The 14,531-nt window shown below is 42.8% G+C and overlaps 1 protein-coding gene across 3 annotated transcripts; it reads left to right on the top strand.

Moving 5' to 3' along the window:
- Positions 1-429: 429 nt before the first annotated feature.
- On the top strand, positions 430-14,348 carry pih1d1 (PIH1 domain containing 1). Of its 3 annotated transcripts, none has more exons than XM_080009726.1 (11): positions 430-514; positions 4,286-4,368; positions 4,983-5,040; positions 5,353-5,541; positions 6,467-6,528; positions 6,626-6,707; positions 6,791-6,887; positions 8,642-8,668; positions 9,009-9,087; positions 9,289-9,432; positions 14,239-14,348. In XM_080009726.1, the coding sequence occupies exons 1-11, from the start codon at positions 508-510 to the stop codon at positions 14,272-14,274; spliced, it is 864 nt and encodes a 287-aa protein (XP_079865852.1). In that variant the 5' UTR covers positions 430-507; the 3' UTR covers positions 14,275-14,348. The 3 variants fall into 3 exon arrangements, with proteins under 3 accessions (XP_079865852.1, XP_079865853.1, XP_079865851.1); XM_080009727.1 differs by lacking the exon at positions 430-514 and adding an exon at positions 553-739; XM_080009725.1 differs by lacking the exon at positions 430-514 and adding an exon at positions 4,020-4,201.
- Positions 14,349-14,531: the final 183 nt, after the last annotated feature.

Here is a 14,531-nt window from a genome sequence, read left to right as displayed (position 1 = left end):
TTAATAATCTGAGTTGGGACCTAAATCAGTTCTACAAAATTTGTATTTTTGTGAAGGACAGGTCTTTTTTTTCATATCCTTGAAGGACAAGATAATTATATAAGAAATTATATGCTTTACATATCCTACAAGTGACCTTGTTTCTGGACATGCAGGTTCAGTAGTATTTACTCATAAATTCAACATTTTACTTAAAAAGAGGGTATCAATTTATCCATATATCCAATTTAATTGTGCTCTGGTGGATCATCATAGTCTATATTGTCAAGCAATGAGCTTGCTAACTGACGGAGTTTAGCGCTTTATTCTATTTGTTTCATTTTATTATTCAAGTATGTTTCCTGTTTAACGTCAAGGTCCACACTCCAGTCCTGCTGGTGGCGCTAATGGGCTATAGCGAGGTGGGTTCATCAACCAATGAACAGCAAAGGAGAAGCGTGGTGACGTCACAGTCAACAGGAAGTTTACGGCAAATTCAACGCGTTTGTAGAATTGTCTCCCCCGAAGATGACAGGTGACGTGATTCTTTCCGTTATGGTTTTTAATTTCGGCGCCGGACATAGGGAGCCCGTGTCGTCTTGCGAGTTAGCTGAGCAATTCAATTGTCACGACCAAGCCCTCCGAGGGTCTGCTAAAGGTTAGCCTAGTTTTATCGTTGTCCCTAGCAACGCTGTGTGTACGAAGCTGTCTGCGAAGGCCATGGAGAGGGTGCAACGTTAAAACAGGAGCACGAGGAAAAGTGAGCTGGAAAAATGGTATTTCATCACCCACATGGCCCACGAGACTACTGACACGTGGCTGTGTGGGAATAAACACCAAATTATCTTTCTTTGTGTGCGCGCTATTATTACCTATGTATTTAATGACCATTGTATTCGGTGAATATGAAACAAACCCTAAATAATGCTCCCAAATCTCGCTTGGTAATGTGGCAATTGTGTATTTGAGCTTCAACCTCGATATGTTGTGTCCCTCACAATCGGAGAAACTAATAGACATTTTAGTCCAAATGGGTCATTCTCATGGAATCACCATAAAACATGTGCGAAATGAATTGATACACATTTTCACAGAGAATGTGAAATAAATATTAAATGACACAACGACTGCTACTGTATATGGCCCACTTAGTTGTTTTAACTAAATCACATCATCTCCCCAATTCTCTTTCTATTGTCAAAGAAAAAAAAGGAAATACTATACAGTTACGGTAATGTAGGATGTGTTACGGTAATAAATGTTTCAAGCACAGGAAAAAAAATAATAATAATAACATAGTTATAATCAACTAAGTGGGCCATAAAGTAGGCGTTGTGTACTTAAATATTTAAATGAATTATTTCACATTCTCTGTGAAAATGTGTATCAATTCTTTTCGGACAAGTTTTATGGTGGTTTCATGAGAATGACCCAAATACTGAACTGTAGTGTATTACTCAGGAGACGTTTTAGATTAAGACTGGACCAGCAGATAGGCCATGGCACAGAACAAAGAATGAGCTGCATGAGATTTAGTGTCTTCTTCTTCTTCTTCTTCTTCTTCTTCGTCTTCTTTTGGCTGCTCGCGTTAGGGGTCGCCACACTACACTCTGTTCTGCGCATCTTCCACCCTTACACCCTATCAATTTGCCTTCCCATTCCCAAATGAAAGAATACATCTGTCCACACCTCAGAGCAGCACTTAAAATCTACTCCTGTCAATCAAAACATTAGTTCATTGTCAGAATTATTATATACAGGTACTCCTTACTTAACGACCGAGTTCCGTTCCTAGCACTAGGTCGTTAAGTGAATTGGTTGATAAGCAAGGACCCGTGTTATTTCACGGTAAGGGGGCGTGGCATTGACAACGCTAGTGTAGTGAATACTGACAGACGAACGAACGAGACTGAGAACGGTGATGAGATGAAATGTACAGTATATATTATATATAGTGTATAGAATGTTTTGGAGGTGACAAGAATGTCGGAACATGAGCATGAAGCTGGGAATTGATGATAACGAATGTGGTCATTGCATATGCTCCCCAAGTTGGGTGTGAGATGGAAGAGAAAGAAGAAGCATCCCCAAGGGAGAGAGAGTGGTTGTTTGAGCAGATCTCAATGGGCATGTTGGCGAAGGGATCAGAGACATAGGTGACGAGAAGGTGATGGGTAGGTATGGTGTCAAGGAGAGGAATGTGGAAGGACAGATGGTGGTGGATTCCGTCAAAAGTATGAATCGGCTGTTGTGAATACGTATTTCAAGAAGAGGGAGGCACACAGGGTGACATACAAGAGTGGAGGAAGGTGCACACAGGTGGACTACATCTTATGCAGGAGGTGCAATCTGAAAGAGATTAGTGACTGCAAAGTGGTGGTAAGGTAATGTGTTGCTTGGCAGCATCGGATGGTGGTCTGTAGGATGACTCTGGAGGCCAAGAAGAGGAAGAGAGTGAAAGAAGAGTCAAAGATAAAATGGTGGAAGTTGAAAAAGGAGGAGTGTTGCATGCAATTTAGGAAAGAGGTAAGGCAGGCAATAGGTGGGAATAAACAGTGAAACAACTGCAGAAGTGGTGAGGGAGACGGCGAAGAAGGTACTCTGTGTATCACGCAGGAAGAGGAAGGAAGACAAGGACTCTTGGTGGTGGAATGAGGAAGTACAGGAGAGCATAGAGCAGAAGAGGTTGGCGAAGAAGAAATGGGATAGTCAGAGATGAAGAAAGTAGACAGGAGTACAAGCTGATGCGGCGCAAGGCAAAGAGAGAAATGGAAAAGGAAAAGGCATACGACGAGTTGTATGAGAGGTTGGACAGTAAGGAAGGAGGAAAGGACTTGTACCAATTGGCAAGGCAAAGGGACCAAGCTGGGAAGGATGTACAGCAGGTTAGGGTGAAGAAGGATAATGATGGGAATGTGCTGACTAGTGAGGAGAGTGTGTTGAGAAGGTGGAGGGAGTACTTTGAGTTGATGAGTTGATGAATGAAGAAAATGAGAGGGAGAGAAGAGTGGATGATGTTGGGATAGTGGATCAAGAAGTGCAGCAAATTAGCAAGGATGAGTGAGAACAGTATTAAAGAAGATGAAGAGTGGACAGGCAGTTGGCCCAGATGACATACCTGGGGAAGCATGGAAATGTTTAGGTGAGATGGCAGCGGCGTTCCTATTGAGACTGTTTAACACCATTCTGGAAAGGGAGAGGATGCCGGAGGAGTGGAGAAGAAGTGTACTGGTACCTATCTTCAAGAATAAGGGAGATGTACCGAGCTGTAGTAACTACAGGGGAATTAAGTTGATCAGCCACAGCATGAAGCTGTGGGAAAGGGTAGTGGAGGCTAGGTTAAGAGGAGAGGTGGGGATCAGCAAGCAGCAGTATGGTTTCATGCCAGGAAAGAGTACTACAGATGCAATGTTTGGTTTAAGAATGCTGATGGAAAAGAACAGGGAAGGGAGAGGGAGTTGCACTGCGTCTTTGTGGATTTAGAGAAAGCATATGATAGGGTGCCGAGAGAGGAAGTGTGGTAATTCATGAGGAAGTTGAGGGTGGTAGAGAACAACATAAGAGTGGTACAGGATAGGTAGGAGGTCAGTCAGACAGTAGTAAGGTGTGCAGTAGGTGTGACAAAGGCATTCAAAGTGGAGGTGGGATTGCATCAAGGATCAGCTCTGAGCCCTTTCTTGTTTGCAATGTTGATGGACAGGTTAACAGATGAAATCAGGCAGGAGTCTCTGTGGACTATGATGTTCGCGGATGACATTGTGATCTGTAGTGAGGGTAGGGAGCAGATTTGAGGAGAGCCTGGAGAAGTGGAGGCATGCATTAGAGAGAAGAGGAATTAAAGTCAGCAGAGTAAGACAGAATACATGTGCCTGAATGGGAGGGAGGGCTGCGAAAAGCTGAGAATGCAAGGAGTGGAGGTGGAGAAGGCGGATGAGTTCAAGTACTTGGGGTCGACCATCCAAAGCACCGGAGAGTGCGGGAGAGAGGTGAAGAGGGGAGTACAGGCAGGGTGGAGTGGGTGGAGAAGAGTGTCCGGAGTGATCTGCAACAAAAGGGTTTTAAGCAAAAGTGAAGGGGAAGGTCTACAGGACGGTAGTGAGACCAGCTATGTTGTACGGTTTAGAGACGGTGGCACTGACAAAAAGGCAGGTGGCTGAACTGGAGGTGGCAGAGCCGCGGTATCGTATGCACCGTACAATACAGACTGGTCAGAGAGCTGCTGGTAAGTCCAAACGGTTGTTAAACAGGTAGGTCGTAAAGGGAGGAGTACCTGTGTGTATATATATTTTGTTTTTTCTGTCTGCAGCCATGGCAGCGGACTCTTCGCTTCTCAACTCTGAGCTGGAGCTGCAGAAGCAAGAGCAGCTGTATCAACAGCTGCTGTTTGAGGTTAGTTGTTGTTTTTTCCTGTTTATTTGCGATATTCGTCATTTTTATTTCCATGGTCGTTGATTTATTTCCAGTTATTCATTAGCTTGAGACCCAATTTTTTTTTTTTTTTTTTACATGAAGCACAGTGGAGAGGAGGTTGCGAGTAGGGTAAAGTTGTAGCAAATGTAGCATTTCAATTTGGACAGAAGCACCTTGAAATACAAAATAATGTTTCGATGACGATGAAGGGCACTTCATCGATTCCTGATTGATAATTCTGTTTTGGCAGGAATAATAAGTCAAGGCACAAAGGGCAAAAATATTAAAAAAAAAAGGGAAAACACAGAATGTGGGAGATAATTACGATGAAATGGATCAGAATCAGTTTTATTCACCACTGGTACCATTGCAAGGAATTTCTTTGGTGAAGTTTGGTGCATTTCACTACAGACCATAAGCATTAAAAATTAAACAGTCCGAAAAATAATAATAAATAAATAAATAGATAAATAAAGATTCACAAATACTTGTGCTGTGTATAAGTTTGTGCTTGTTCCAACCAAGGCATTTTGGGAATTGCCTGTAACTTCCTCCTTCCTTCTTGAACTCAAACGCTCTCTGTTGCTCATTAGACAATGGGAAAGATGCAGGCCAACATGCCAGACTCCAGACTAATCCGGCCGCAACCAGGTTTGTGACTTCTGTCCACATTGTTCCACACACTCCAGGAAGCACAGAAAAACGCTCACATATTCGCAACTCACATTAAAGTCATTTACTTAACTGATGCCAGCTCATAAGCAAAAACCCTTATACAAACACGTTTTTTACGTTTCCTGTGCGGTCGTGTCAATACTGAGGGATTCATTTCACTGCACAATCCATTGTCGCTGCCTTCCCACCCATTCAGGCACATGTATTCTGTCATGTATTCTCTCTCTCTCTCTCTCTCTCTCTCTCTCCCTCCCCTCCCCCTCCACCTCCCATCCTGTCCCCTGCCAGGCCTGTGTGTGAAGACACTGAGGCAGCCTGACAAGGGGAAGGTGTTTGTCAACATCTGTCAGTCGGCCTCGGTGCCACCTCCGCCGGAACTTTCCCAGGAGGAGCTGGTGGAGCTGCTCCGGTCAGAAGACCCTACTGGCTACCGGGTTCCCATGAGCCTTGGCGAGCCCCACACCGAGATAGATAACAGTGAGCCAGGGCCACTGCTGATGGTGTTTCGGTTGAGGGGGGGGGGGGGGGGTGTTGGAGATCAATGCATGCTTGTTGGGTAACAATCTCATAAGTGGGGACCAAAGAATTGGATTGATGGAAGGGTGGGTGGATGGATGGATGGATGGATAGATAGATAGATAGATAGATAGATAGATAGATAGATATATCCCTGCAAGGAAATTGCAGTGTCACAATAGATTACATCAAAAAATAGCCAATAATAATGAAGAAATAATGAAAAGAATAAAACAAAATCATATATAATAAAGAAATATAAAAAAAGAAAATGGCAATACACAGTAAACCTCAGAGTTAACTAAAGGATGGAATAATGTGAAAAATATACAATAATCTTAAGCAAATCAGAACTGTAAACCATAAAAAATATGGAAATATACCATAAACCTAATGATGAACAATACATATAAAAGTAAAAAGTTGAACATTGAAAATGACCCAAAAAAATAAACAACAAAAATGTTGGCAATGTACAAAAACCTGAACACTAAGTGACTCATTGATCATTATTAAGCCTCAATAAACTCATCATATATTCCAAATAGTTATACTGATTAAAACAAAAGATGTCTGTGTGGCGAGAAAAAGGTAATCTTAGTTTTTGCAGCGTTGGAACATTCATGTTAATTTTTCACACCATCCCATAATAGAAGCAGTGTAATTTCATCAAATTTGCACGGGGTGAAAACTGCTGTCGTGATCAGCGTTCTTTGATATTTGCCAAATGGACAACCTTCCAGAGATGCAGCAATACCAATGACGACATTTTCGGTTGTCATAGTAGTGAGATTACTAATTTTCACAAGACTATAGGGTGGTTTCACAGACTAAAATAATCTCACTGATCTCACTTGTTTTTATTTGATTTTTTTTTGCGGGTCAGGCTCCCAGAGTTGCACGGCCTATGACGTGGTCATCAATCATGAGTTCTTCCAAAAGTGCCAGGTGGGCTTTTTATGTGTGGGCTCAATAAAGTTCACTTCATTGTCATCACCGTATCATTTCCAAACAAATGGTGTGTGCGTGCGTGCGTGTTTTCCAGGCGGATTCCCTGTTTCAGCAGTTTCTTATCATGGTGTCTTTGGAGGGTTTGGAGAACAAATACAGCCTGGAACTGAGCCGAGGTGTGTGCGTGTTGGTCAGCTGAGATTTCAGGAGCGGCCTAGAATACCAGCTGAGAGTGTGTTCGTGTGGCTGTGTTTTGCAGACTGTAAGATTTTGAAGAACAGGAAGTTCTTTGGTTGTGTGGGCGAGCAGAACATCCGCACCAAGAGCCGCCCCGTCATCCAGGAACTCCCCTCCCGGTAGGTCCCGGAGATTGTGCTTCAGTGTGTTGTAAGGATGCACCGTCATGATTTTTCATGGTTGATTCCGATTGTCGTTTTTTTTACAAGTAAATAGGCCTATTCTGATACGGATTGCTGATTTTTTTGACGACAAGTGCTGCGCTCCGTAGACTTCTGCTACATTTGGCGAAGTTGTATTGCTTAAACTACTTTGCACTCTCTCACAATTGTTTCGTAGCTAGAAAAGTGAGTTTAATATACATAAGCTTTCGATTCCGCTTGAATACACTTTTAACTTCCTGTTTGTGTTCGGTGCCCCCGAGCATGGGTTTGTGAAGCCCCTTGAGGCTGTGTTGTGAAATGGGCTACATAAGTCAACTTGACTGATGGAGAAAAAACTGCCGAAATAAATGAAACAACCCCAGTGCTTGTTGTGCTATGTTACTCCATTCCAAACAACACATTGCTATTTAAGAAACTTCTAAGTAAAAGTTCAAAGCTGGGTGTGTTTTTTTTGGGGGTTTTTTTGGCTCTTCTTGATGTTAACTTCTCCCCTTTATGTTTAAGGATTGAAAAGACCTCATTTGTTCTATTTCATCGGACCTCCCAGGCACATGTTGCAAACCGCCCACCTCTAAGAATGTTCCTCAGTAGCCTCAAAATGTTCTGTGGCGGTTGAATTAATACAGATATCACTCGAGTGACAATTCGAGTCAATTTCTTCCACAATTTCTACCGTGAAGGTTCTCGAGGTTGAGGGACAGAGAGACAGCAGGGACCCCATAGATTCTTTTGTTTGATAAAATTTTGTGTTGCATTTTAAACCTGGCCTATAATAACATATTTATAATGCCTTATTAACCTACTTACATACTCAGTTATAATGCTTATGGTTCCTGTGTTTTTATTTTAGATAAAGATTTATTTCTGTTAGTTTGGTTCCTTTAGTAGACCAAACTTGACTGGTCTGTGGAAAGAAATACAGTGAAATCCACCTTTTTCTTGTTGTCACAAATAGAATAAAGGTTTCACAAATCGGAAATAGGGTTTGGAATACTGTTTAGGCTTTCTATTATAATCTAGTCCACGTTTGGCCACTATAAGCACGGTCATTTTTGGCAGACCTTCTGCAGTGCCTCTGCAGAAGGACCCCACTCACGGTCACGGACCCCGAGTTGACGGCGTCACGGTTATTCATCTCAGTTTCCACTTGAGTTCCTTCGTTCCAGACCTTTTTTCTTCCATGGCACTCTAAAAGAGGCATACTCCCACGGCAAACTACTAAACTTCTAAAAACCACTTAGTTTACCACTAAAAATGTCAGAAACATGTAGAACTGTGCCGTGTGCATTGTTAAGGCCTACTAACTGATTTGTTGGGAGCAAACAATTCTTTTCAATGACTCGGGAGTCGGGAGCCTCGCAAAAGAGTGGAGGAAAAAAGGCTCTGAGCGGAAAAATACTGCATTCCATTAGGGCCTTAGGACTGCTGGAACACTCAGGGCCCCCCGCCCACATGTCTATCTGTGGAGCAGAAGGCTGCTGTTTACAACACCCTTGTGTTGCCTCTCAAAAGTTTGCCAGTGCTTTAATCCGTGGGATATGATGAATTATCCGTGTGGCGGAAACATTCTCCCACACATCTGGCACACGGCTCATTGACCTCTTTCTGCCTCATCCCAGACACAATCGATGTCATACCACTTTGCATTTCTGACTTTCCCATCCCATCCCACCACCTCACTCTGTGTTTTGTGTTTGTTTTTCTTCCAGGGAAAACCCCTCCACCACATCAAAAAGGTAACGCAGACGGTTTTTGTCCACATCCAGGCAGTCGTTTTGAGACACAATGAACCCTGGATACCTCTCTAATCCATTCTCCCTCTCTCTATAATGTCAAACAATTGTCCCCAATTTCAATTGATCGTTTTATTTTTTCTTTTTGCGTTGTGCTTCAGAACAGTGATGTCTAACAGAGGTCTAATCGTGTAAACTTTGTTGGCATTGACCTGGCCTGTGTCATATGCGCTCTCACCATTATCACCGTGAAACCCAATTGAAACAATGCATCTGTTTTGCAGAAATAACTTCCTGGTTTGCCTCCGAAAAGTTCTAATCAATAACATACTGTGTGTCCCAGACCAGCGTTCAGTTTACTGGTAGAGCCCCCTGTTGGTGATCCAGAGTACCTCGTCGCGGAAATACAGCTACCAGGGGTGGTGAGATAAACGCGCGCGCGCGCACACACACACACACACACACACACACACACACACACACTAACCCTATTCCTCTTCCAACTAAATCTTAAGACGGTGTGACTCGTATTTCCGGCATTCGCGGTCTGTCTGTACAGTTCCAGTTAAAGGATCCTCTCTTCCTTTCCCCCTCTCATCCTTTTTTCTTCACCCCCGACCCAGCGATCGTCTCGTGCTCTGGTCCTGGATGTCGGCGAGGACCGCCTGGTGGTGACGGCACGTCCAGACCTTTTCCACCTGGACATCTTCCATCCCTTCCTGGTGGAGCAGGAGCGCAGCGTGGCACAGTACAACACCGACACACAGGTAACCCAACGTTAAAAAAAGAAACCTATTGTCTATTTAGGAATAGCAGCCTGCGGGTCATCGACTAGCCTGTGTATACCAAACCCCTAGTAGAAGGAAAATCATTTTGAAATGTCACTAACAGCTTAAAATAGGTATAGCACTCTCTAGCTTAATAAAATGTAGTGCAATATATTACAGGCATGCAAACTTGTCACCTTTCGACAAAATTCGCCGTTTTGAAACCAAAATTGGCCACCTACATGCTTCGTGTATATCCGATGAGAAAATATTTGGGGGGGCGGCTTTAATCCATCTGTATGTAGATCTCTCAAAGCCCTGCTGTCATCTTGCTTCAAGAAAATCAATGAGGGCTCGGACATGGACATACAAGCTGTGTCCCATTTCAGGGGCTGCAGCCTTGTAGGCTGCATTTTAAAAAGACTGAATGCGTCACACCGGCGCGACGAAGTTCTGTCCCATTCCGGATGCTCCTTCAAATGCCGTCTAGAAATGCAGCCTTGTTGTCCCCGTATTTAAGGCTACAACGTTTGAAGGTAACGTACGTTTTGTAGCCCTAAAAAGGTTGAGTAGTGATGGTCACATTGGGTCGAGAGGACGTTGGCATGTTTTGTTGCCGTATCTATTTTCCTTTGCTTCTTGTCTCCTTGAACTTTTGGTTCAAGGAGACGCTACTTCAGCTTTGGCCCACTGCTGCAACTTCCTGAGGCTATTTATTTTTGTTTTTCCGCTGAAACTGGATCAACGGCTTGCCATCTTGTCATGAATCTTTCCTGTCCCTCTACTCCAAACTGCCTCGCCGACATTAAATCAATCGGACTCCTGCACCGCCCTCGCTATGTCCACAGGGCTGCTCGCTGTCTGCTTACTCGGATCGCACTATTCCATCCATAATGCCAAATCGGCGGAGGAAATGTCATCATAACAAATCACATGTGCACTCTGTTCTGCAGCCACTGGTCTGTGTTGCCTTGCCTTCCATAGTTAAAACTGCAAGCTTTGTGCTACAGAATGCATAATCTCTCAGCAATAAATCACTACTCAATTATGACATCATCATGAACGAAAAATTGACTTTCTCTGTTTAACAGAAACTTGGCAAGTTCAACAGGACTTTATTACACTCAACCAAGCCACCCCCCTGGATATGTGTATGTACAGAAGCCCCGTTCCATAGGTCGTGGTGGTGGGCTGGCTGTAATACACCGAGCAGACATCCTGGTCAAAGAACTCTGTGTGCCAAACATCACCTCTTTTGAATGTGTTGCATTCTCCCTCACTGCACGCCTCCCGGTTGTCCTCATCTATCACCCCCCTAAAGCCTCCCCCACCTTCATGTCTGTTCCATGTCCAAATCTACCCTTCTGCTCGGTAACTTCAACATCCACGGGGACTCCACCAGCTGTACATTTGCCACGGATTTCCTGTCACTGTTTAAACATTACACAGCACATTCAAGGTCCCACCAACATCAAAGTCCACATGCTCGATCTGGTGTGCACCACTGGCACCTCTCCCTCCCATCTTCAGTGCCTGGACCTATCTGTTTCTGACCACCATGCTGTCCTGTTCACTGTTCCTGTCTCCTCTCTCCCTGTATACCTCAGCACAAAACCATCCACCTGCCCCCCCACCCACCCCCCCCCAGTCTCTTCTCAACTGCCTCCATGACATCAAAGTCTGGATGTCTTCAAACATGCTCAAACTCAACAATAACAAAACTGAACTCATGTTTGTGGTTTGCACTGCTCAGAAAGGTTGGAGATCTGCTCCTGGTTGTTGATGGCTGCTCTATTTTCCCATCCCCCAAAGTACGCAACCTAGGTGTCATCCTTGATTCAACCCTTTCATTTCACTCACACATCAAATCCATAACCAAATCTGCCTTCTTTCCACCTCAAGAACATCTCCAGACTCCGCCCATCACTGTCTGAGTCTGTGGCAGAAACATTAATCCGCGCTTCACCACCTCCCGTCTGGACTACTGCAATGGCGTCCTGCCCGTTATTAAATGTTATTTGTAGGTTACATTCGTTGTTTATCATTAGAAGACCTGCCAACCTTCACACAATTCTTAGTCAAAATACGCAGGAACTAAATGCCAGCTGAAACTAGGCAAAACATTTTTATTACATATATATACCATTGTAATTTAATTATGGAAAACAAACAATACAAAACAATAGCGTACATTTCTTGGGTATTTAAACTACATCCCTGGGATTGGACCAGATGCTACGACCTGTGGTTCTGTAACCCCTCCCTCCCTCCCTCCCCTCCCTCTCAACATCCACTGAGCGCAGCAGTGCTTAATTATCCACCCACGCTGCATCGCTGAGGTAAAATGAGAAGTGGGGGAGTAATAATCACAAAAATGTGACCGTAAAGTTAACATATACAGTAAAACGTTGGTAACAGAGATGCACTGATCGATCGGCTTGAGCGCCAGATCAGATATATTTTCAGATTCTGTGCCGGTGAAATGTAGACGCCCGATACTGTGCTCATGTACTCGTAAATATGCTCCGATACCAACATAATGTAACGTTATTGCGTAGTTGACGCTCAAAAAAGAGAGCGAAAGAAAGAAAATGTTGAAAATGGCGAAAATGAATGAATGAATGAATGATGGAGTCATTTAGCTGCAGTTCCTCAAACGCCAGGGAGACTCTCTGTTACACTATTGTGGTACTCAAAATATTTTCCCAGGTTGGCAGGTCTGCATTAGGGTTATTGTAAGCGTGTTCGATCAGGGTTTTTGGGGCCGATCACCAATCGCTGGAAGCAGTATCAGCCAATACCGATCATGGGGTCTATTTGAAGCCTTCTATTTATTGCGTAGCATTATTTGTTTGTTTGTTTGTTTGTTTGTTTAACTATTGTTAACAACATTGCATATAAAGTATTCAAATTTAGAGATGAGAAAGTATCATGAATTACAATTGTTTATTTATTGTCAGGCAACATGTGCGACATATTCCACTCTCTCTCTTAAGCATGAAGGGCAAAGCTTTGGATTTATTCCCCGTTTACACCTGGCATTACATTAACATCATCCTTGTTGATGATCACAAGTGGACAGCTCTAATGCCAGGTGTAAACACATCCAGTGCAGTTTGGACCACATATGTGGTCACATATAAACGCAATATAAAAGTAATTTATTTTTATCGTATTTTATTCTATATATTTTAATTTTATTCATTCACATGCCGATGTGAATGCGGCGTCTGGTCGGAAAAGTCTCCCCGTTCCAGAAGTGCTGGATTTATTATTCGCAAGTAAAGTATTTACACAAAAACATCCGGTTTTACCAAAATAACGTCCCATAGCAACGGAAAGCAACGGGACACACAGGTTTTTTTAGTTTCGTTCATTCCGTTACAGTGATCGGTACAGTCGCTTAACTCGGTTATATTTAAAAAGTTGGCTTTCGTACAAGTAGGAATCAAAGGAAAATAAATACATGTGTCTACACAGCTGTCTGGACAGTGCAGTGTGCCGCTCCCGATCCCTGTCCCAGGGTTAGGGAGCGGTACACGGCGTGTTAGAAGCAGCACTGGGGAGATAAAGCTCCACTCTAATTCTCTGAGTGGGGTTCACGTTTTATTTTATTAAATGTGTGATAATCAGAATGTTATGTGTTATAATTCAATGTTATAATATAGCAACATGTGCCCCAGCTCCCACCCCCCATTGGTTCATTAAGATCTCGGGCGTAATTCTGAACAGATTTCTGTCATTCAAATTTGTCTATAATCCGCCATGTCTAATTGTTAATTCCTTGTGTCAATTATGTTTTTATCACCAGTCAGTCAAAGGTTACGATTTGAAATGTAAGTGTCTGGTTTTCGCTGCCTACGGCAACAAACTCGCTATTCAGTAAGACTCTAATTCTAGAACAATTTTTGTCATTCAAACAACTCATAATTAGTTTACTTATAAACAGCCAACTTAGTAAGAAAATGTTGGTATTAAATGCGCTGCATGCTGCATCTCCTGAGATTTAGGTTTTTAATAGTAAAAAATAAAATAGAAAATGAATTTATGGCAGTCAATGTTAATATTGTGGTGGGCCGCCACAAATAAATCAATGTCTGGGAAACACTGCCGTACATCACGGGGACGAGAAATTGTCTTGCATGTTTTACGTCCTCGGATCAGCTGTTTTTCCTTCTTAGTCTTGCCTTTCATGGATTCTTCTTTTACTCATCCATTTTACCTCCACTTTGGGGCAACTACTGCTGTTTTTAAAAGTGCTATATAATTAAAAGTGACTTGCCTTGACTTGACTTTTGATCGGCTTTTATGCCAATCACTTATCACACTATTTAGAACGTATATCAGCCGATTGCGATCGGTGGCCGATTGGTCGTAGCACCCATTAGTGTATATTGCCATATTTTTCCATATATTGCCATTTTCCTTTTTATATTTTATTGTAACTTTATATCTATCTATCTTATCAAAATATTGACGTCATGTCTTACAAAAATTAACATGGAGATTTGGATAGTCCCCGCTCTGTTTCCTGCCAAGATGGCGGTGAGCGTAAGCCCAAACTCAAAGCTTCAAACACCCTCTGCAGAACCAAACAAGTGACGTCACAGTCCGCTCTGTTTTCTTTCTGTGGTCTATGGCGTCAACTCTGATTGATTTTCAGCCAAACGGCCAATCTGCTGGTATATGTCCCTGGTGGCTCAGCCAGAACTATAAAAATTGCAAAATACTACCAGAACTGAAAAAAACGACATCATCATCCAGAAATGACCCATTCTTCCAACTTTGTGTCCCCTCTGCTTCCAGATTCTGACGGTAACGATGCCAGTGGTGACTTCCTGAAGCAAGAGAGCAAAACCTCTGTTTGAAAATTTAAATTGTCAAGGAAATAAACAATGCTATTTTTTTTAAGTAAATCATGAGTATGTTTTATTTAGAAGATATTATAGATAGATTGTGACACAGGCAATGACCATTTTTAATACTGGAACAACAATGCTGTCGATCAAAAAAATGACGTTTTAATTCGAGCCCTTCATTTGATACATATGATTTTGGGGGGGAAGTTTCCAAAGCTTTTGCTGTGATTTACTGCTGCA

Source organism: Zeus faber (assembly GCF_960531495.2).
Source record: "Zeus faber genome assembly, chromosome: 11".
Taxonomy (NCBI): Eukaryota; Metazoa; Chordata; class Actinopteri; order Zeiformes; family Zeidae; genus Zeus; species Zeus faber.
The sequence above is the reverse complement of the archived record's forward strand: the minus strand, read 5'-3'. Positions and strand labels throughout refer to the sequence as shown.